Source organism: Hyla sarda, chromosome 4 (assembly GCF_029499605.1).
Source record: "Hyla sarda isolate aHylSar1 chromosome 4, aHylSar1.hap1, whole genome shotgun sequence".
NCBI lineage: Eukaryota > Metazoa > Chordata > Amphibia > Anura > Hylidae > Hyla > Hyla sarda.
In genome coordinates, this window is record NC_079192.1 from 183902610 (window position 1) to 183926883 (window position 24274).

A 24274-nucleotide genomic window follows, 5' to 3' on the forward strand; every position below is an offset into this window, starting at 1 on the left:
TCTACGATTTTGGACTCACGCCAGGCTGGCATGAGTTCGAAATCAATGAAAAAGCTTGCGGCCAGGGACCCCTAGTGGACACAGTTTCAAAATAAAAATAGACATAAAAGGAATAATTATTATTATTTTTTTTTTTTATACAATCCTATTAGAAAGTTGATCTATATAAAATAAGCTATAACATAAAAAAAAAATTTGATGAAAGGTACTCTTTAACCCCTTAACGACGAAGGACGTATATTTATGTCCTCCGCTGGCTCCCGCGATATGCCGCGGGGTCACGTGGTGACCCCGCGTCATATCGGGTCGGCCCCGGCGGCCATCAACGACCAGGACCCGCGGCTAATACAGGACATCACCGATCGCGGTGATGCCCTGTATTAACCTTTCAGAAGTGAAAATGAAAGTATCCCGGTGAAATCGCGGTATCCCGAACAGCTTACAGGACACCGGGAGGGCCCTTACCTGCCTTCTCGATGTCTGATTGGCGAATGACTGCTCCGTGCCTGAGATCCAGGCAGGAGCAGTCAAGCGCCCATAACACTGATCACAGGCGTGTTAATACATGCCAGTGATCTGTGTAAAAGATCAGTGTGTGCAGTGTTATAGGTCCCTATGGGAGCTATAACACTGTAAAAAAAAAAAGTGTTAATAAAGATCACTTAACCCCTTCCCTAATAAAAGTTTGAATCGCCCCCCTTTTCCCATAAAAAAATAACTGTGTAAATAAAAATAAACATATGAGGTATCTCCGCGTGCGTAAATGTCCGAACTATAAAAATATATCTTTAATTAAACTGCACGTTCAATGGCGTACACATAAAAAAAAATTCCAAAGTCCAAAAAAGTGTATTTTTGGTCACTTTTTATACTATTAAAAAATGAATAAAAGGTGATCAAAAAGTCAGATCAAAACCGTACCGATAAAAACTTCAGATCACGGCGCAAAAAATGAGTCCTCATACCGCCCTGTACGTGGAAAAATAAAAAACTTATAGGGGTCAGAAGATGACATTTTTAAACGTATAAATTTTCCTGCATGTAGTTATGATTTTTTCCAGAAGTAATACAAAATCAAACCTATATAAGTAGGGTATCATTTTAATCGTATGGACCTACAGAATAATAAGGTGTCATTATTTACCGAAATATGCACTGCGTAGAAACTGAAGACCCCAAAAGTTGCAAAATGGCGTTACTTCGATTTTTTTCGCACAATGGTTTTTTTCTCCATTTCGCTGTGGATTTTTGGTAAAATGACTGTCACTGCAAAGTAGAATTGGTGACGCAAAGAATAAGCCATAATATGGATTTTTAGGTGGAAAATTTACTGAAAGGGTTATGATTTTTAAAAGGTAAGGAGGAAAAAATGAAAATGCAAAAACTGAAAAACCCTGCGTCCTTAAGGGGTTAACAGGTTATGTCCCCATGAGGGACTTTGATATGCAATCATTAGATTGTATTTACTGTATAATGCTAAGCCTGTGGCATAGTATTATACAATGTGATCGGCTATCCAGTGATAAAGCATGGCTAAGCCAGGCTACATCAGCAAATCGGCAGCAGGAGGCAAGTAAGGGGACCCTCCTCCGCCATTTAAACTCGCGTAACTATGCCACCCCACCGCAGATGTTTCACTTTAGACGCCATGATTGGCAAAAGTGGAAGCGTTATGATTTTTAGAAGGGGAGGAGGAAAAACAAAAATTGGTGGGTCCTTAAGGCCAAACTGGGCTGAGTCCTTAAGGGGTTACTTGATTTAGATTGCCTGACTTTGCGGTCAGTCACTTTAGAAATGTCAAGGCTGAATAGTGTTATTTAGCCCTGACAGTTGTACTTTAACTTCAGACTACTGACTCACAGCTGGGTAATTATTTTTAATAGAATATTCTTTTTGGGAACACAAGTCTCTTAAAAAGATAATTTAAATTTGACAGCAATTTGAACACCTTTTAATTGCAGGAGTTCTGTATGAGGAAAAAGGAGATAGACGTGGCCCTCAGATCTGCCGCTCTGTATGGGAGTATATGGAGCGAATACACAAGAAGAATCCAATGTTCTTTAACTATATGTTCTGCCCTGAGGATGGAGAGGTAAGCACCAATGCAGTTTGGTACAGTGTGTAGTGAAAGTTAATCTTACAATTTATTATGTTGGAAAATGCTTAATATATTTCTTCTGTTACTTCTCTGTAGGTGTTGCGGCCATACAGTTCTGTGTGGGGTTTACGTGTGTGGGATTATTATACCCATGAAGCTCTAAGTGAAGGTCCTTCCTATGACTGGGAGCTTGTTCAGGGACTCCAGCATGAAGAAACTGAGAAAAATGACAGCTCTGCTCCCCAGACAAAGCGCAAGATTGTTTGGCCTTCCTATCATGCACCACATCGTCTTCAGCCAGATGCCATAACTTGCTTGTTGGAGGTAAATCTTTCTTTTACTCTGTACGCTGTAAAGGGAAAAAGTGTGTGCCCAAAGTGTCTTAGTTATGAAAGTGCTGTAAAATAACATAGGATATAGACATTGGTTTGCTTAGATATACAGCACTGACTTTGACTTCATGGCGTCCATTGAGTTTGTTGGTATTAGGTGGTAGAAATGAACCAATGGCCCTCACCATCTGTGGTCTTCAGAAAGTTTACTACATCTTCAAATTAGCACAGTGGACATACAGCGGGGAAGCGGGGACACTAGAGACAAACAGAGAAGAGAGATGCAACAATTGTTTCGTACGACATGGGTACTTCCTCAAGCATGATCAATTTCTGGTACTTCTGGAATAAAAAAAAAAAATAACATTGGCAAAATGTATGTATGTGTGTGTGTGTGTATAATAATGCAGCACTGCTTAGCCAATTTACACAGGCAGGGTGCCAGTGCCCCGAGCGAGTACATCCAGATAACCAAAGAGAATGGCGCAGAACTCCAGTTTGCAAAAATACTTTGATTCATGTAAAGTACAGGAACTTTTTTGCTCCTATGGAGCCTTTCTCAAGCTTAGTGATACGCATAATGGGCCTTAAATACCCATTCAAATTATTTAATAATATACAATAAATCAGTGTCAATTACAAAAGAAAATTCATTTAAGAAAAGTTCATATATATATATATATATATATATATATATATATATATATATATATATATATATATAGTAACAAACAGTCAATACAAGAAGTGTACATACATGTATCATTCATTATTCATAGTGCATAATACAGTGTTAGTAGGCTTGAAACTTTTGCTCTATATCAATTATATCTAAAATAGTTAAATCACATCAGCTGTGTAAATATTACAAATTAGAAATCACCAAAAACATGAAGTGGGATGCTCAACATCTCTGTAGATCCCTCATGGCGTGGCCGGTGTGTGGGAAAAAAAGTAATACTAGGAAATCTCAATACTCCCAAGCCCGTGAAAAAGTCACATGTTCAACGGCGATCTCATGTGGGGGGAGAAAACAATTATATCTTGAACCGTTCCCATGTTCTATTGCACAGAACGATTTCACCTCTTTCTTTTAGCAATAATAGTTTGTAACGTTACATTTTACGAGTAAGCTTCTTCCATACTTCCACAGAGGGTGGGGTCCTAGCAAACCATGTCCTGAGCATTATAAGATGAGCAAGAAAAATAGCTTCTCTACTGGTTTTTTATTCACTTTGGACAATTCCCCCAGAATACATATTTTCAGGTCTAGTGTTACCTCTTGACCTAATTTATTCAAAATTTCCAACCCAACACCTTCCCATTGTCTCATGATCTTAGGGCACTTCCAGAATAGTACAATTGATGTAAAATTCTGAAGTGTATCAATCCATGAGAGATTGTCTATATCCCTTCAGTATGCTTCCCCGTTCCACTGAAGTGATTGGGGCCAAAACATTTTTCAGCAAATTAAGCTATCGTATTTCAAATTTTTTGCACGTTTTCTAGAAATATTGTATAGAAAATACTTGTCCTTGTTCCACCTTTAAAATTTAAATTACAGTCATGGCCGTAAGTGATGGCACCCCTGAAATTGTTCAAGAAAATGAAGTATTTTTCACAGAAAAGGATTGCAGTAACGCATGTTTTGCTATATACATGTTTATTCCCTTTGTGTGTATTGGAACTAAACCAAAAAAAGAGAGGAAAAACAGCAAATTGGACATAATGTCACACCAAACTCCAAAAATGGTCTGGACAAAATTATTGGCACCCTTTCAAAATTGTGGAAAAATAAAATAGTTTCAAGCATGTGATGCTCCTTTAAACAGGTGTGGACAATATAAAAATCACACCTGAAAGCAGAAAAAAAGGAGAGAAGTTAATTTAGTCTTTGCATTGTGTGTGTGTGTGCCACACTAAGCATGGAAAACAGAAAGAGGGCAAGAGAACTGTCTGAGGACTGGATAACCAAAATTGTGGTAAAATATCAAGAATCGCAAGGTTACAAGTCCATCTCCAGATATCTAGATTTGCCATTGTCCACAGTGCGCAACATTATCAAGAAGTTTGCAACCCATGGCACTGTAGCTAATCTCCCTGCGCGTGGACAGAAGAGAAAACTTAATGAAAGGTGTCAATGCAGGATAATCCGGATGGTGGATAAGCAGCCCCAAACAAGTTCCAAAGATATTCAAGCTGTCCTATAGGCTCAGGGAGCATCAGTGTCAGCGCAAACTATCAGTCAACATTTAAATGAAATGAAGCGCTATGGCAGGAGACCCAGGAGGACTTTGGAGGGCAAAGGTTTGAAAGTTATATCAGCAAGTATTACTTTACTGAGAGAGTAGTGGATGCATGGAATAGCCTTCCTGCAGAGATGGTCACTGCAAATACAGTGAAGGAGTTTAAACATGCATGGGATAAGCATAAGGCTATCCTTCATATAAGATAGGGCCAGGGACTATTGATAGGATTCAGATTATTGGGCAGACTAGATGGGCCAAATGGTTCTCATCTGCCGACACATTCTATGTTTCTATGACCCCACTGCTGGCACAGAGACCTAAAAAAGCAAGACTACATTTTGCCAAAATGAACTTGATTAAGCCAAAATGCTTCTGGGAAAATGTCTTGTGAACAGATGAGACCAAGATAGAGCTTTTTGGTAAAGCACATAATTCTCTCAACTATGAGAGACATAATGAGTAAAAAAAAATCCATAAAATCACATTGTCTGATTTTGTTTTTTTTTAAAGAATTTATTTGCAAATTATGATGGAAAATAGGTATTTGGGCAATAACAAAAGTTCATCTCAATACTTTGTTATATACCCTTTGTTGCAATGAGCGAGGTCAAAGGTTTTCTGTAAATCTTCACAAGGTTTTCACACGCTGTTGTTGGTATTTTGGCCCATTCCTCCATGCAGATCTCCTCTAAAGCAGTGATGTTTTGGGGCTGTCGCTGGGCAACACACTTTCAACTCCCTCCAATCATTGTCATGCTGTAAGACCCAGCCACGTTTAATCTTCAATGCCCTTGTAGATGGAAGGTTTTGACTCAAAATCTCACAATACATGGCCCCATTCATTCTTTCCTTTACACGGATCAGTCGTCCTGGTCCCTTTGCTGAAAAATAGCCCCAAAGCATGATGTTTCCACCCCCATGCTTCACAGTAGGTATGGTGTTCTTAGGATGTAACTCAGCATTCTTTCTCCTCCAAACACGACAAGTTGGGTTTTTACCAAAAAGTTCTACTTTGGTTTCATTCGACCATATAAAATTCTCCCAATCCTCTTCTGGGTCATCCAAATGCTCTCTAGCAAACTTCAGACAGGCCCGGACATGTACTGGCTTACATGTTTTGCACTGTATGATTTGAGTCCCTGGCGGTGTAATGTGTTACTGATGGTAGCCTTTGTTACTTTGGTCCCAGCTCTCTGCAGGTCATTCACTGGGTCCCCCCCCCCCCCCCCCCCCCCGTGTGGTTCTAGGATTTTTGTTCACCGTTCTTGGGATCATTTTGACACCACAGGGTGAGATCTTGCGTGGAGCACCAGATCGAGGGAGATTATCAGTGGTCTTGTATGTTTTCTAATAATTGCTCCCACAGTTGATTTCTTCACACCAAGCTGCTTGCTTATTGCAGATTCAGTCTTCCCAGCCTGGGGCAGGTCTACAATTTTGTTTCTGGTGTCCTTCGACAGCTCTTTGGTCTTGGCCATAGTAGAGTTTGGAGTGTGACTGTTTGAGGTTGTGGACAGGTGTCTTTTCTACTGATAACAAGTTCAAACAGGTGCCATTAATACAGGTAATGAGTGGACCACAGAGGAGACTCTTAAAGAAGAAGTTACAGGTCTGTGAGAGGCAGAAATCTTGCTTGTTTGTAGTTGACCAAATACTTATTTTCCACCACAATTTGCAAATAAATTCTTAAAAAATCAGACAATGTGATTTTATGGATTTTTTTTTCTCATGTCTCTCATAGTTGAGGTATTCCTGTAATGAAAATTACAGGCCTCTCATCTTTTTAAGTGGGAGAACTTGCACAATTGGTGGCTCACTAAATACTTTTTTGCCCTACTGTACAACCCTTAATTGAAAATATTAACACAAACTTACCCCAAGCCTTTTGAATTTTAGTGCATATAGGGCTTTATGAAGCAGGGGACATAGAAATAAAGGCTTAAAGGGGTACTCTGGTGGAAAGATAAAGATTTTCCTCTGTAGCAAACAGCTGCTAAAAATTACTGAAAGAGGATTAAGGATTAAGATTTTTAATAGAAGTAATTTACAAATCTGTTTAACTTTCTGGCACCAGTTGATTTAAAAAAAAAAATTCCATCGGAGTACCCCTTTAAGTACCACAGGTCACAGCAAGTGTTTGCAAAATCCATTCATCTCGAGTGTCAGGATACAAGTATTATATTATGCCTTCCTGTATAGATAATAGAGAGGGTTTATGGAAACACAGGCTATATTAGATTCACTAGCGGCTATTTTATGTTAATATCCACAGTTCAGCCAAGAACAATGTAGCACGTGGTCTTTTAGAGCACTCATACAAAAATACAGGAATAAAGTACCACAGATCACAGCAAGTCTTTGCCTGAGACCCGGGCATCGCCTTGCCCTGTCTGGTGAAGGCTATGCATCAGTATGCCCTTCTGGGTGGGGATCCAGTAGAAAAAGCTTTTGCTTTTTTTTTTAGCAAAGCTCTGTCCTAGCAGCTATCTCTTCTGATTCAGAGGAAGGTCCCGAGGAGACCCCCCCCCCCCCCCCAACCCATGATATTCCCTAATAAAATGTACCGTATTTTTCGCCATATAAGACGCACCCAATTTTAAAGGAGGAAAATCTAGAAAAAAAAGATTTTGAACCGAATACAATGTAAAGTATAGGACAGTGATCTTCAACCTGCGGACCTCCAGATGTTGCAAAACTACAACTCCCAGCATTCCCGGACAGCCGTTGGCTGTCTGGGCATGCCAGGAGTTGTAGTTTTGAAACATCTGGAGGTTCGCAGGTTGAAGACCACTGGTATAGGAGGTAATACTCACGTGTCCCCACCGCTCCGGACCCATCACCGCTGCCCTGGATGTCACCCTCCATCGCTGTCGCCGCGTCCCCGGGGTGTCCCCGTTGCTTCGGAATGTCTCTGCTGCCCGGGATCCTCGCTCTCCGTCGCTGCCATCACGTCGCTACGCACGCCACTCCTATTGGATGACGGGACGGCGTGCGCGATAACGTGATGACGACGAAGGAGAGCGCCAGCCATGCAGGGGATCCCGGCACGGAGCAGTCATTCGCCGATTGGACACCGAGGAGGCAGGTAAGGTCCCTCCCGGTGTCCTGTAAGCTGTTGGGGACGCCGCGATTTCACCGCGGCAGTCTTGAACAGCCCGACTCAGCAGCTGGGTTAGTTTCACTTTCGCTTCAGATGCGGCGGTCAGCTTTGATCGATGCATCTGAAGGGTTAATATAGGGCATCACCGCGATCGGTGATGTCCTGTATTAGCCGCAGGTCCCAGCTGTTGATGGCCGCAGGGACCGCCACGATATGAGAGGGTTTTAATGTGTATTTGCCATATAAGACGCACCAACTTTTCCCCCCCAGTTTTGGGGAAGAAAAGGTGCGTCTTATATGGTGAAAAATACAGTATGTATAGTTTCTCTTTACTCATTGACACCATTTGTAATTGTCATGTTATAAAATTGTATGTTGGTCATGGTATTGCTGCAAAGGACAAAGAAAAATTACCGTTCATTTTATAGGAGTTACAAAATCTAGAGTTGGATTTGCGGCCCGTTCCTGAAAGGTGGAAGGAAGCATGGGATAAAGTGAAAGCTTCCCATAGGACCGAGGTCCGCCATGAGAGCCGGGTGAGTCTGCACTTTCACTCTTTTTGCCTATTTGTACATGCCATTTTTTGTATTTTATGTTTTGTCTTTGTATGTAGCTATTTATTGTGTGGTTTTGTTTTGGGCATTTTGTAGACCTGGCTACCATTGTTTAGTTGGATTCTTGTTTTCTATTTATATTCAATGATATTCCATTTACTGAAGGTTTAATTTTATCTCCCAGAAATCCAGTGCGTTGCTGATGTCATCCAGTGTCACCTCACAGCGACAGTCTTTGGGCATTTATCTGCAGGAGAGTGGTGTAGGATCTACACTAAATTTGAGCTTGGAGAGTGGTCCAAGCACAACAAGCACTCCTACTGGTGCAGGGAAACTGGGAGCAAGAAACAGCACTAGTACTTTGTACAGTCAGTTCAACACAGCAGAAAGAGAAAACCGGTAACTATACACATTTGTGTAGTTCTGTTGAATCTTTAGCATCTTATAAGTGATTGGATATTGCAAGAATATGCTATTCCCAGAGGTCCTAAAAATAAAAGTAGAGGCTTCAGCACTGGTTCAATGATGTGGCCCCTTTGCTGGTTATTTTTTATGCAAAAAAAAGCTACTGACCCAACTGTGTATGGGGGTTGAAGCCAGTCCAGTTCATGGTCCCTGCACAGGGGGTGGCCAGGTGCTGCTCTGCAGGGAGAAATTGTATGTGGGCTGAATTAGCTATACGCCCCTTTCTTTCTCACCATCAGTGCGTGTCCCAGTGGTATCATTTACTAGCCATATGCAATTACTTAATGAGATTGGAATACCCTTGTAGGGTAGGGTCACACAGAGTATGTGCAGCGTATTTCTCGCTGCGTGAAGTCCACTGCACAGAGGGAAATATTCTGCATATTCTCCTATGAGCAGACGCTACCAGGCGGTAGCCCTGTGTGTGCAGTGAGGATGTGGGCCCGCACGTCACAGTCCTGTTGGTACGCTCGGCCCGCCTCCATACCTAACTGCACACACAGGGCTGCCGCTGGGTAGACCTGTGTGTCTGCTCATAGGATAATATGCTGCATATTTCCTGCTTTTCAGACAGCATGAAATACGTTTTGTATGCTCTTTGTGTGACATTACACTCAAAGCACAATCCTATTTCTAACAATGTTCCATAGTGCCATCTGCATAAAAAGCTAACTGCAAATACTTTGCATTATTGTATTTTTTTTATGTAACTACCCTAGTGTAATGTGTTAGAAGACATCTTCAGTATAATTCCCTCCCCCAGTTGGTAGAAAAAAGGAGCATTGAAACTATCAAAAAAATACTTAAAGCGCTCCTAGAGCCTCATGTGCAGTACCTATACAAAGCCTACCCCTCAGTTGTCTGGCATTGGTGCTGCTGATCTGTCTGTTACTTATTCACTTCCATGAACTTGATATCATTGTCTTTGTATCCCAATGTCTGTGTACAAGTCTGTTAGCTCACATTATACTTCCCTCTCTCAATGCAGTAAGAGTGACTGTCTGCTTGAATCAGTGCAGATGGTCTCTCCACAAGCATACCCACATACCATTTCTCTCTAAGGGCTTCAGTACAATGTCTGACATTGCACTTTACTGAACTAAATGAGGTGTGCACCCTCTAATAAACAGAATTTTTTTATTTATTCAATATTAGAAATTTAATTTATTATATATAGTATAATATACATATCCTAACGGGTTTTTAGGTGGATCATTGGAGGTATACTTTAAAGAGGTTGTTTGCCTTAGTTAAAAATTAAAGATAGCTGTTCTCAGCTGCCCCACTTCTTGGTTCCAACTGGTCTTCACTGCCTGGTCCTCATCCCAACATATCAAAATGGCTAAGGTGGGTCAATGCTGCATGCAGAGACTGGTTCAGCAAGTATTTCCTGTGTGTTGAGAAGATATTGTGAAGTAGCGATCACCAGGAACTGGGCACCAACAGAATGGTAGCTGCAGGGGATTGGGCAGTTGAATACATGCACAGTGCATACAGGTATACACACCTCAGCTCAGACTACAGTATTACATAGGGAAGTCTATGCAGGTGTATATACTTGCTTGTAGTGTTGCAGACCTATAAAGGTTGTCTGGGCAGAGTATTTTTTTGTTTTATTACCTATACCTATATTACCTATATGCTAAGGTCTGAGGTATTTTTTTGTTTTATTACCTATATGCTAAGGTCTGAGTTGATTTCCCCAAAAAAAAAAATCTTCCTCGCTCCTGCATCTGAGTTTGGTGGCGTCACTTGATCACTCAGACAATCAGCAATATGCAGTCTCAGCCGCTGACTGTGTGAGTGGACATGTGACATCACGTCACCGAATCCAGAAGCATCACTCAGCAGGAACCGGAGCCTCATGATACTGGCAGCAGCAAAGAAACTAAGTGTGTTTTCTGTTTTTTATCAACTCCTTCCGGAGCATATATATAACAACCATATTTATCTATTTTGTCAACAATCTAGCGATGGCACTTTATTAAGTTATTGTATTAGTATAATGATTGTGTAGGTTATTATAATGTCTGATATCTAATATGTTAATGTCTGATATGTTTATAATGTCTGATATCTGGAGTCTGAGTTTTGCATATTAGTAGATAAGTTTCAATGCAGAATTGTATGCCAAGATCAACCTTCTGATTCTTTTTTTTTTTTTTTTTTTTTTTTATATCATTTTCCATATATGTGATTTAAACAGTCTTTGGGGAAAATATTGTTCTTTATTTTTTCAGCTCATACGAGGGAATTTTGTGTAAGAGAGGTGCATTTATGAAACCCTGGAGACCTCGCTGGTTTGTGCTGGACAAGACTAAGCACCAGGTAACTGTTGTATATCAGTATTAAAGACTTTACTGTGGCTAAACTTTGCTTCTAAAATTCAGCGCTTAGTTTTGACGTTCTCACATATAGGTAAAAAATGGCAAAAAAGACACAGCTGGCTATACAGTACACTTACTATGCTTAGTTAGCAGATTGGTTCACAGCTAAGGCACCTAAGCAAAGTTGTCAAGGACGACTGAATGTTGTAAGTGTGTGTATATATGTATGCATGTGTATACACACACTTTCAGTTGTCCTTGCCAATTTTGCTTAGGTGCCTTAGTGATATATATGTAATTTTATTTATTTTTTTATCAGTTTTTATTATCATCAAGTTTAGCAACAAATGACAAGGCAAGAACAGTCAATTATAAAATGACAGAAAACAGATAACCACCAAAATCATTAGAAAACACCCCTACCAGCCACCCAACCCAAAATTACAGTATATTTGACTTCTCAGCAGTGTATGTGGTCAGTTATCCCCAACTATTTAAAATACATAAAACCACCTGTAACATTTTTTTTTTTTTTACTCTTTATTAGCTGAGATATTATGAGAGCCGTACAGACATTGAATGTAAAGGAGTGATTGACTTGGCAGAGGTAGAGTCCATTTCTGCTGGTACACCAACAATGGGTGCTCCCAAGAATGTGGATGAAAGAGCATTTTTTGATGTAAGTATTCACTTATTTATTTTGTGGTGTAAGAGATAATTGGTCAGATACTTTTTCTATGTGACCTATTCTATGTTATTCATAGAAAATAGGTAAGTTTTGTTACGTTCATTGAGACTTAATGGTCCTAATGCATTTAGGCGCATTATCTATTTTGATCGTGGCAGTCCTCTCCTAGTGGTGGCACATCTATTGGCCCCAAACCAGAAAATGTAATATAGGCATAATTACTATATATAATTTTTATTTATATGATTTTTTTAAATTAGTTTTATTGAAAAAGTAAAAAACTTCGGTAGTACTGGTTATACAATAAGGAGGACAATAATGCAAGAAATAATGACACCAATGTAGCATATAATAAAGCATTTTACAATATGTAAATCAGTGTCTTACTTAAGAGAGATAAAGTTTGGCCAATGGAACAGCAACAAACACGAAGCATGAAAGTAAAGCAAACCACTCAAAATAGAAAAAGAGAACACATGAGCCCCACTCAAAATATATGCAGTAGACAGTTACATCATTAGGGTGCAGGTGGATCTAGTCCACGGGTGTCAAACACAAGGCCCGCAGGCCGAATCATGTGGCCCGCGTACCGCCGCCAGCCTTCACCAACGTCTGCCCTCTAGTGATCCTCCTTCGGTCCTCCTGGTCCTCCGCCTCTATGGTTGTATGCACGGGACGTCAGTGACGTCCCGTGCGTACAACCATAGAGACACGGGAGGACCAGGAGGACGGCAGGATCATCGCAGGAGGACGCTCTCCGGCCGGGGCCTGGTAAGTGACCGGTGGCGCGTTATCTTCTTCTCTTCAGCATTCCAGTCACCGCTCGACCGATCCTGGCACCTACTGCTATGGTCCATAGGCCATAGCAGTAGATTGTGACCCCGGGCCGGAGGAGCGGTGACCGGATCACAGTGGGGGCAGCACACAGACATACAGCCTCCAGCCATACACTGTATATGGCTGGAGGCTGTATGTCTGTGGGGAGGGGGGGATGGGGAGGGTGCTGCCAACCTAATGTGGGGGGAACTTTACTGCCAACTAATGTGGGGGAACATGCTGCCAACTAATGTGGGGGAACATGCTGCCTACCTAATGTGGTGGGAACTATACTGCCTACCTAATGTGGGGGGAACTATACTGCCTACCTAATGTGGGGGGGACTATACTGCCTACCTAATGTGGGGGGGACTATACTGCCTACCTAACGTGGGTGGAACTATACTGCCAATCTAATGTGGGGGAACATGCTGCCTACTAATGTGGGGGAACATGCTGCCTACCTAATATGGGGGGAACTATACTGCCTACCTAATGTGGGGGGAACTATACTGCCTACCTAATGTGGGGGGAACTATACTGCCTACCTAATGGGGGAACTATACTGCCTACCTAATGTGGGGGGGACTATACTGCCTACCTAACGTGGGTGGAACTATACTGCCAACCTAATGTGGGGGAACATGCTGCCTACTAATGTGGGGGAACATGCTGCCTACCTAATGTGGGGGGAACTATACTGCCTACCTAATGTGGGGGGAACTATACTGCCTACCTAATGTGGGGGGAACTATACTGCCTACCTAATGTCGGGGGAACTATACTGCCTACCTAATGTGGGGGGAACTATACTGCCTACCTAATGTGGGGGGAACTATACTGCCTACCTAATGTGGGGGGAACTATACTGCCTACATAATGTGGGGGGAACTATACTGCCAATCTAATGTGGGGGGAACTATACTGCCAACCTAATGTGGGGGAACATGCTGCCTACTAATGTGGGGGAACATGGGGAACCATGCTGCCTACTAATGTGGGGAAACATGCTGCCTACCTAATGTGGGGGGAATTACAAGGTACTGTACATTGCGGTAGGAGGGGTAGTCTTATAGTCTTATATGGCGAGTATATCCCAAACTCTACATTTTAACTGTAAAAGTTGGGGGTTGTCTTATACACCCAGTCGTCTTATACGCCGGCATATACGGTATGTGGGGGGGGGTGTCCTACAGATACAACCGGCCCTTTGAGGGTGACCAAACTGCTGATGCGGCCCCCGATGAATTTGAGTTTGACACCCCTGATCTAGTCTATGCTAGTTATTATAGGAACATTGGATCTGAGGGGAAGAGCACCAGGGACCCCACACCTTTTCCACCTAAATAGTGTCGGAGGTCTCTGGTCCATACATCGAAGGGCAACGTTTCTTTCTAGCAAGAAACAATGTCTCCTGGAGAAAAGTACAGGTATGGGGGGCCACACTTCCTCATCCAGGACACCAAATAAGTACAATAATAGTCCCATGGGGGTAAGGGATGTACCAAGGTAGAGAGAAGTTGAAGGATCTCTTTCCAAAAAGATGTTACATAAAGGCACACCCAAATAAGGTGCCAAAATCCGCTCTAGGAGCATAACAATGGTGACAAGTGTCTGGGACTGAGAGCCCCATCTTTAATAATCAAATAGGGGTAATATAACTATAGTGGCTAATGTATAGTTGAATCAACTTAGTATTCCCGGCTGCCAATAATAAGGTATGAGAAGGCTGTAACTAATAAAGGGGCTCACAAACATGTGTACGTATGTTTAGTTTCCTTTTTCTTACGTAAAATTTTCCACAAGGGAAGATTATGCAGTACACCACAAATATGGTTCCGCAGGTAATGAATGGAGTTAAATAAATGTCATGATATGTGACACTTGCGCTATGTTTATTTTTGTTTGATTTGTACTTATGTAAACTTTTCAATAAAATGACAGTTTAAAAAATAAATAAATGTCATGGTCGCCTAATAAAAAAACAATTATTTTTAAATTATTGTTTTATATTTCGGTATACAGGAATGTTTGAGGGCTCTCTTTTAGTGCTGTGATCTGTAGTTCTTATCGGTACCATTTCTGTTTTTGTATAATTTTTTTATAATTTTTTTTCTGATATATGGTGTGATATGTCATTTTTATTGTAAAATTGGAAAATAAGGGTGATTAGATTTTTTTATTAGGGGAAGGGGTTTTAAATAATTTTTAAACACTTTAAAATTTACTTTACACTTTAAGTCCCCATAGATTTTAAGTCCCCATTATTAGATTGCATTTACTGTGTAATGCTATGCATATGGCATAGCATTACACAGTATGATCGGTGACCACTGATATAGCCTGGCTAAACCCAAGCTACATTATTGATTCGGAGGCAGGTAAGGGGACCCTCTTGCGCCATTTCCACTGAGCTACTGGCAACTTTCATTTTCACTTTAAAAGCGGTGATCGGCATTGATCACGGCGTCTAAAGTGATCTCTGATGGTAGCCAACACTCACTGCTTTGAAGTGAGTGCAGCTTGTGTGCTAGCTTCAAAACCGCTTAAGGATTCAGGGCATACAGGTACATCCTTTGTCCTTAAGTACCAGGAAACAAGGGCGTACCTTTACGTCCGATGTCCTGAAAGGGTTAAATGAGAAATTTTGTTAGGTACAAGAAACTCACGTCTGTCTCTTTGTTTAGCCATATTAATTACTTTGCAGGGTATCCTCTTTGTTCTAACCATTTTTTGTGGATTGATTGTAAGTAATCAGAATAGCCATTGTATTTTGGCAATTAAGATACTGAACTGAAAGTCCAAAAGTCACTGATCCAAGTTTTGGATGACCTTTCATGGTTGGGATTGGATCAACGACTAAAACCATGTTTAAATATTTAGAATGGTTAGGCTAGGTTCACACTACGTTTTGTACTTACAGTTCCCGTATACAGCTGGGAGGAGGGGGCGGGGCTTAATCAGGGCACCCGCACTCAGCCGTATACGGGAACCGTATTTAATGCATGTCTATGAGCCGACCGGAGTGAACCCCAGCCTCCGGCCGGCTGCGTTTTCGGCCGTATGCGGTTTCCCGACTGCAGGCAAAAACGTGGTCGACCGCGTTTTTGCCTACGGTCGGGAAACCGCATACGGCCGAAAACGCAGCCGACCGGAGGCTGGGGTTCACTCCGGTTGGCTCATAGACATGCATTAAATAAGTTTCCCGTATACGGCTGAGTGCGGGCGCCGCGATTAAGCCCCGCCCCCCTTTCTCCCAGCCGTATACGAGAACCGTAAGTACAAAACTTAGTGTGAACCTAGCCTTGCCCTTCCCTTGCTGCCAGGCATATCTTCATTGCAAAACTTTATATGGCAGGATACATTCTGCTTAGCATCTATTGATGTAGAGAGCCTATACACCCACATCCCTCACAATGCAGTTGTTCAGGCCACTCAAGAATTTCTCTGCCTTTCTGACAAATCTCCCAATTTCATAGCCTGTGTTAGGCTGGGTTCACACTACGTTTTTGCCATACTGTTTTCAATCCGTTTTTCTAAAGAAAACCGTATGGCAAAAAAACGGATGGAACAGTATGGAAAAAAGTAAACCGTATGCGTTTTTAAACAGTATACTGTTTTTAAAAGTGCATACAGTTCCGTCAGTTTTTATAGAAAAAAAACCCATACGTTTTTGAAAATTTTGTAAATTTTTAATGGGAGGGGTCTTGGGTGGGGACTTTAGGATTCAAATGCGCATGTGCAAAGTAAAAACGTATACGTTTTTCCCATATGGAACCGTATACATGTGCGTTTCCCATTGACGTCCATGTAAAAAAAACCGTATGCGGTTGCAGTACGGTTTTTAAACCGGAGACAAAATTGTGGTCAACCACGGTTTTGACTCCGGTTTAAAAACCGTACTGCAACCGCATACGTTTTATTTAACATCAATGGGAAACGCACATGTATACGGTTCCATACGGGAAAACGTATACGTTTTTACTTTGCACATGCGCATTTGAATCCTAAAGTCCCCACCCAAGACCCCTCCCATTAAAAATGGACAAAATTTTCAAAAACGTATGGGTTTTTTTCTATAAAAACTGACGGAACTGTATAAACTTTTAAAAACAGTATACTGTTTAAAAACGCATACGGTTCACTTTTTTCCATACTGTTCCATCCGTTTTTTTGCCATACGGTTTTCATTAGAAAAACTGATTGAAAACAGTATGGCAAAAACGTAGTGTGAACCCAGCCTTACTGAAGTTTTGCAACTTCATTACTGGTGTACTGCATGATCTGCCTTTGTGGATACTTGTACATTAGTTTTTCCTACGTAAATGTATTCATGAGCACCCTTGTTCGTTACTACCTGCTTCATTAACCCCTTAAGGACGGACACATTTTTTACATTAAAGGACATGTCCCGTGCTCACTTTTCTTATTCTATCCGTTTCGGGCTGCAAAAAAAAAAAAAAAACTTTCTCTTGCCTGCCTACGCTACCTCGGTGCTCCGGTACAGGTGTTCGGTCCCCGGGCTGTATTCTTGTTTCTTCCTGTTAGCCCGGCTTGTCACACGGAGCTTCAGCCTATCACTGGCCGAGGCGGGACATCGCTGCGGCCGGTGATAGGCTGAAGCTTCGTGTGACGTGCCAGGCTAACAGGAAGTAAGAAGAATACAGCCCGGGGACCGAACACCTGTATCGGAGCACTGGGGTAGCGTAAGGCAGGTAAGAGAAAGTTTGTTTTCTTTTATTTTGCAGCCCGGAACGAATACAATAAGAAAAGTGAGCACCGGACATGTCCTTTAATGACCAGGCTCTATTTTTAAAATTTCACATGTCCCTTTAAATGTTAATAACTTTAAAATGCTTTTTCTGAGCGGAGAGATTCTGAGATTGTTTTTTTTTTATGACATATTGTACTTTATATAAGTGGTGCATTTTTGTTGACACATGAAGCATTTTCTGTGAAAAACTCACAAATATTGTGAAAAACGTAAAAATTTCTGGTTTCTTTTTAATTATAATTTTTATGGTGTTCACTGTGCGATAAAAGTGATGTTATATTTATTCTGTGGGTCAGAACGATTATGCATTACCCATTTTTATGTTCTTTTTAGTTTTCTGAGCAAAATTCTTTTTTTGTTATCATGTTCCAACAGCCGTTAATTTTTTATTTTTTGTCCGACGCCATTGAGTAAGGGCTTATTTTTTTGTGGGACAAGCTGTACTTTTTATTGGTGTCATTTTTGCGATACATGCAACCTTTTTGATCTTTTTTTATTCCGCTATTTGTATTAAAATTTTGCACTTTTTTGTTTGTTTTTACGGCATTCACCGTGCAGGATAATTTACATTATAGATTTATAGTACATTACGGACATGGCAATACCTAATATGTATATGATTTGTGTTTTTGTTTTTTTATGATAATACAGGGCTTTTATTGGGAAAGGGGCATTTTACATCTTTTATTTTTTATTTTTATTTTTTTACTTTTTACAAATTATACTATGCTGCAATACATTTGTACTGCAGCACAGTATAACCTGATCAGCTGCACACACTACAGCCTGTGCAATCCAGCCTGTGGCTGGATCTCACAGGTTTCCGTAGCAGGCATACAGGAGGTCATCATCTGACCTCATGCTGCCATAGCAACAAACGGCACTGCCGTTGGTGAACAGGGGGAGCTCCCTCCCTATGTCACCGGCGATCAGTGCTGTGGTCAGATTGACCACAGCTCTGAAGGTGTTAACTGTCAGGATCGAAGCACATCTCCTCTCCTGACAGCTGCGGCGGGTGCCCAGCAATATGAGATCGCTCCCCCTCTACTTACATTTATGAAGTTGTTCCTTCTCGATAAGAATCTTTGTCTAGCACCCCAGACAGGCAGACCTGTGTACTGTGATATCAGCTTTTTCCCCATTGCTTACATTGATCCCTAACCTGCAGTGCCTGTCTGCTCTCGATCCATATGTTATGTTAAATAAAATCAATAGTGTGCAAAGGTAGACATTCACTTTATATATTTCAGATTTCAGCCACGAAAACTTATAATTTTTTTTTTTTTAAATCAACTGGTGCCAGAAAGTTAAAGGGGTACTTCGGCGCTTAAACATCATATCCCCTATCCAAAGCACAGGGGATAAGATGCCTGATCGCGGGGGACACCCCCCCCCCCCCCCCCCCCCGGTTAAAATCAGTCCCTGGAGCGTGTTCGCTGTCACACCCCCTCCCACTTCTTGTCCATAGTGCTCTCTGCTGACACCTATGTCCCTGTCAGGAACTGTCCAAAGCAGCATAGGTTTGCAATGGGGATGTTCTCCTGTTCCGGACAGTTCCTGATACGGGCATCAGGTGTCAGCAGAGAGCATTGTGGACAAGACAAAAAAGAAATTCAAAAGGAAAAGAATTTCCTTTCTAGCATACAGCTACAAAAAAGTACTGGAAGGGTAAAGATTTTTTAATAAGTCATTTACAAATCTGTTTAACTTTATGGCACCAGTTGATAAAGAAAAAAAAAATGTTTTCCACTGGAATACCCCTTTAAATGAGCCCTGTCAGATTCAAAAACTTTTTATATGTTGTTACTGATAAAAATTAAAGACATTTTGTAATCTGTTTTTTTTTTTTTTTTTTTTAAATGTTGAGTATTTAATTTAAAAAAAGGCCCCTGAAAATCCCACCACTAGGGGTCCTGCAGCAGCATCAGCTTGTCCATGAGTCATTGACAAGAGATGACTCATGGACAAGGCTGCATGATCGGACACACTAATCACTTCCCACCACCACAAGGAGGGACACGCCCCCTTCCCTGAGAGGATTTCTATCACCGTGAGCTAATGAAAGGAGGGATTTTTATGATATAGGGGATAGAGGCATAAAAATTAGATGTACATGGTCAGAATTAGGTACTAAGTAACACATTAAATTAAAAAATGTTTGTGGGATCTGACAGGTATGCTTTAATGTGTCTTGTAATGTTTTGTACTTTTTTTTTTCTATGCTACAATAAATCTATTTTTTTTCAGGTGAAGACAACTCGGCGGGTATATAATTTCTGTGCCCAAGACCCTTCACAGGCTCAGCAGTGGATTGACCGAATCCAGAGCTGCCTGTCTGATGCATGAAACTTCAGGGATAGCATCAAAAAACTGCAGGACACCACTGATAAAATAGTTCCATGGGGGCACATGGCAGCCTACAGCTAAATCGTGTAAGCCCACAAGCTGATTCTTTCCAGATTTTCTGGAAGCTAAAGCACCTTAGCTTTTTGTTCTTATTTGTTCAGTAATGCTCAGTAGTATCAATAATGCAGTTATGGTCTGTGAACTCTGCTTCATTTTGTCCACTGGGAATCAATGAAGAAAAGAACAGCTGTGGACTTTGAGAAGCTGCAAACCATAAGCAGAAACCCTGTTGGAAGTATACAAGATTATGACTGGCATATGTGAGAAAAGCTATGGACACGGCATTGCGAGTTGCGGTTAGGTTTTTGTGCGGAAATAATGTGTGTGGCTCCACATGCTTCATGAAGCTCCGGTAAACTCATCTCCTGATATTCCAGGAAGGATTTGCCTCTGTTTAGTATTTTTTAATGCTTACTTGTGAGTTGTCATTTGGCTGAGTTGTCATTTTTAAATTATTTTATAAACATGAGGAGTTTGCCGGTGGAATCCGTCAGTCCTAGTAACGTGAAGGAGAGTTGCCAGACCCAACAGTAATAAGAACTAAAGCAACATAAATTCATGGTGAAAACGTTACGATTAATCACATCTGTAGTTCACATTAAATACTTAAGTTCTGTTTTTATATGAAACCTATTTTAGTGGCAAGTGGGCTACACTCCAGGAGTGGACTTTTGCACAACGTTGTTTGTCCCCAGAACACATGTTCTCTTTGTAGAAGGTGAGGATGCATCTGTCATTTAGAAGAACAGGTAAAAACCACTAAGGATTCTACTACTTCAGTGTCATAGGAGTTTGTTTAACACTTCAGTGTATATACTGTAATGAAAAGGGAGAAGACCCTTGTATAAATACAATGTTCCTGAGTAATATAAATATGCAGTGTCAGAAACTGTATGGAAATGAGCCACAAGGAATTCTGGACCACGCCTGTTAACCACACAACCTGGTCTGCTGCACTGCGGATGAACGGACAGCACCTTGTGCTCATTACGTGCACCATTTTGAGTAACCAGATAATCTGTTAAAACTGCTAACGGTATTTTAACTCTGTGGTTATTGTACTCCACTTAATTATTATTACTGTATATTATTGTATATATAGAGAAGAATGTCCAAAGCAGCATGAGACTTAGAAGATATGTGAGGGGGAAATGAGGGAAAGGTGATGGTTTTTGACCCTTCCACTGCAGGTACAGCATTTGCTAAGATTGTGCTTGGAATGCATTGTCTGCAGTTTTCTGAATACACTCAGCCATACGAAGGGTCTGAATGCATGGAAAATGTCATACATTGTAATATTAAGAATGGGAACATGTGGAGCTCCTTTCACCAGTATACACACAGTGTAACTCTGTGCTTGTATGGTGGCGTTAGTTGCTGTGTATTTATTTACCTACCCTGAAGGCCTCATTTACACACGCCCATAGTAGCTCTGCATTCAGAACACTCCCAATATGGAGCTATTGTAAGTCAATGCTGCTATTTAATTCACATGGTCAGATTTGCACACTCCTATTAAAATGTGCTGCCTGCATCTTTTAAGCATTCTTCCCTTAAAAAATTTTCATTAAAATTCACATCATTATTTGATCCAAATACAAGAAGATACAGATTGGAAACACTGACTCCGATAGACCTTATAGTTCAGCACTATTTTAGTCATTTAAAAACATATATTCAACTACTCCTACTATAGTTGGAAGAAAGCCTAATTTGCCTTGTTTTTATTTCTAAATATTAGACCTGACCACCTTTCATCCACTGTAAAGTGATAGTGCAGCATTATTTTACTTGTACTCCAGTTTATATTCATTTCACCCTTTGTGTTTCTAAAACATAAATACACCAGTGCACACTTATTTGATAAGATCCCACAGAGTATTACTTTGAAGTGGCTATGGTGATATTTCATACATGTAAATAATTTTGTTTTATACAAACAGCACAATCACGTGTCAAGCCAGTTATGACAAGTGGAAGATTTGGATGAAAACAACTACTGAGCTGGAGCATAGAATTCATCTCAGTACTATGTAAATATCAATATTTAAGTTCAGGGATGGGATATAGTAGAATAGGTATTATCATTATTATTATAAAAAAAAAACTTTTTTTTTTATATGTCATGAAGACATATCAAAAGTTCTGATTGGTCAAGAGCTGAATGTTCAGATCCCAAACCATCATTAAAACCAGCTGGGAGAAGTGCGTTCTCTCCCGGTGTCACATGATCAGGACAGGCTCATAATGTAAGTCTATAGAACCATCCTGCTCACATAGACACAGAGTGGGGAGAGAAGTGGGCAGCCCATTTTAGTGATTAGACGGGGTCTGAACAATAAGATGCTGACCAATAAAAACATTTGGCTTCAAATTTTGTTTTTATGATGACAGGTACAATTTAATTAGCATAGGTTTCCAAAAGATACAGTGGTGAATGGCAAAGTTTATGTAACCTTGATACCTGTTAATGCTTTTCACCAAACAACAAGGCTCCATCACTGATGAGTATTACATTACTTTGTATTATGATCATTTTCTTGACAGATCAAGCAGCATGTGGCCGTGTTCCATGAGTATTTTGATGTTACTTTTAAAAGCCTGTTTTTGCCTGCCATTGCAGTGAAAGGGTTAATAATCACATTCCTGTACATCCCTGGGTAAATAAAGCTTAAAATGCTCCGTAAGGGCAGCCATTTTATGGACTCTTTTTGTACATAATACAATTCTCAGGCTGAAGTTTCTAGTTTTTTTTTTTTTTTTGTAGAAATAAATCAGTTCTTGTACATTGTGACAAACATAAGTCCTTGGGTTGTGCCTAGATATATGGAAACAAAGATATCCAGACAAATAAATGAAACTAACAACTGTTTAAAAGGATATGACATTTTTATTTTTTATATATATATATAGCAAATCTGTTTGTCTCCTGTAAAGAAACTAAAACATCAGTCCTAAATAACAGCATTTACCTTTATCAAACATAGTATGGTAGTATTATAAACCCTAAATAATGTATTGTTTAAAGTGGAATTCAGCAGAAAGAAAAATAATTTATTGTATGATGAATAATTTTACAAATTCCTGATCATCCTATGCCAGCAAAGTAACCAACGGGTTAAAGCCCCTTTGGTATAATTGGACATACAAATGATTTAGCAATAAATCAAAGTGCACCTTTCACCCAAAAAACTTTTAATGTGTTGTCCAGACAAGTAAAAATTTAGATTGCACTGGCGTTCAGTCCTGAGACCTGCTGGGATCGTGTGTGACAGTGTGCTTTACTGCCTGGCCACCCACCCGTCCTGACTTATTCACTCCATTATAGTCTATGGAGTAAATAAGTCAGATGGAGCCAGTAGACAGGCACTAAAGCACACTGCTGCGTACTCTACCGACTTAGTCCTGAGACATGCTGTAATCTGAACTTTTGGTATGTCTGGAAGATATTTTAAGTTTTCTTTTGGTGACTGGTAGGTTAAGCACTTAAGTTGTTACCCTATAAAGCTGATCAACAGTCAAGGAACCAGGGTATTTTATTTTTCCCCTCTCTCCCCTAAGGTGCTTAGACAGGTTCTCTTGCTATAGTTCTGTACCCTAAGCCTTAAAATGAAGAGAAGGAATAATGGTCACTGTGCTTCAGAGTATTGTTTCTTGTCGACTGCTCTGTTTCAGCTGAGCTTGCTTACCAGGGGTGCCTTGGTTTAAGGCAGCCTCCTTATCTTCCACAACACAGGTCTTAAAATGAGGCTTATTATGGGTTGGCTCTGTAAGGGTTAGCAGCCTGCTGGCTCTGACCACGAGTGTTTTATTTTTTTTTTGGCCCTTTCACATGGTCCTAGTTGCACAGGCTTCTAGCTTCAAGGGGTTACCTTGGGAAATGTCTTGTTTTATAATATGCCCAGCCTGCCTAATAAAATAATAAAGCTTTAACTCGTCTTCCTCTGTTCCCTTGTAGCCTCAGGGCACCCCATTTCCAGCTGGTCTCCACTGGAGCTGCAGCTGAGACGTCACAGTGCTACTCTGCCAATCTGTCCTGTCTCAGCCAGTGATTGGTGTGAGGCACTGTCTGTATTCCTGGCTGCAGACACTATGCTCTGTGGCTACGGAGAAAGCAGCGTCTCTGGCTGCAGCATCCTGACACCGGAGGCTAAAAGGGAGCGAGGAAGGTGAGTTAAAGCTTTAATTATTTGTAATATATTACAAAAATGTAAACCTTTAACAAAGATCTGGTGCAAACAATTACCTTCACATAATTAGTAAACAGGTTTCACCTGTCTGTAAGTTAAGCTTAGTACAAATACACATGTTCTGTGAAGGCTTCAGAGTTTGTCAGGCTCCTAACACATTACGTTGCTGTCTCCTGTTAATCGTATGTATCGGCATCCTGCAGAAAATGGGATATCGATGTATACTGTTAATGAACCAAGAAACAAAAGAGAAAAAGTGTAACACTGAAAAAATA

The 24274-nt window shown here is 40.7% G+C and overlaps 2 protein-coding genes across 7 annotated transcripts in view; one reads left to right on the plus strand and one right to left on the minus strand.

Moving 5' to 3' along the window:
* Positions 1–22496, plus strand: part of SBF1 (SET binding factor 1) — a 173692-nt gene extending 151196 nt beyond the window's left edge. For all 6 annotated transcript variants that reach the window (XM_056573047.1, XM_056573049.1, XM_056573048.1 and 3 more), the window contains 7 exons: positions 1962–2092; positions 2195–2422; positions 8208–8315; positions 8518–8732; positions 11039–11126; positions 11673–11804; positions 19651–22496. In XM_056573047.1, coding sequence (XP_056429022.1) covers positions 1962–2092; positions 2195–2422; positions 8208–8315; positions 8518–8732; positions 11039–11126; positions 11673–11804; positions 19651–19749 — 1001 coding nt within the window. In that variant the 3' untranslated portion in view covers positions 19750–22496. The remainder of the gene's footprint in view (positions 1–1961; positions 2093–2194; positions 2423–8207; positions 8316–8517; positions 8733–11038; positions 11127–11672; positions 11805–19650) is intronic.
* Positions 22341–24274, minus strand: part of PPP6R2 (protein phosphatase 6 regulatory subunit 2) — a 298731-nt gene continuing 296797 nt past the window's right edge. The window contains exon 31 of the mRNA XM_056573053.1: positions 22341–24196. The gene's annotated coding sequence lies outside the window, so the exon portion shown is untranslated. The remainder of the gene's footprint in view (positions 24197–24274) is intronic.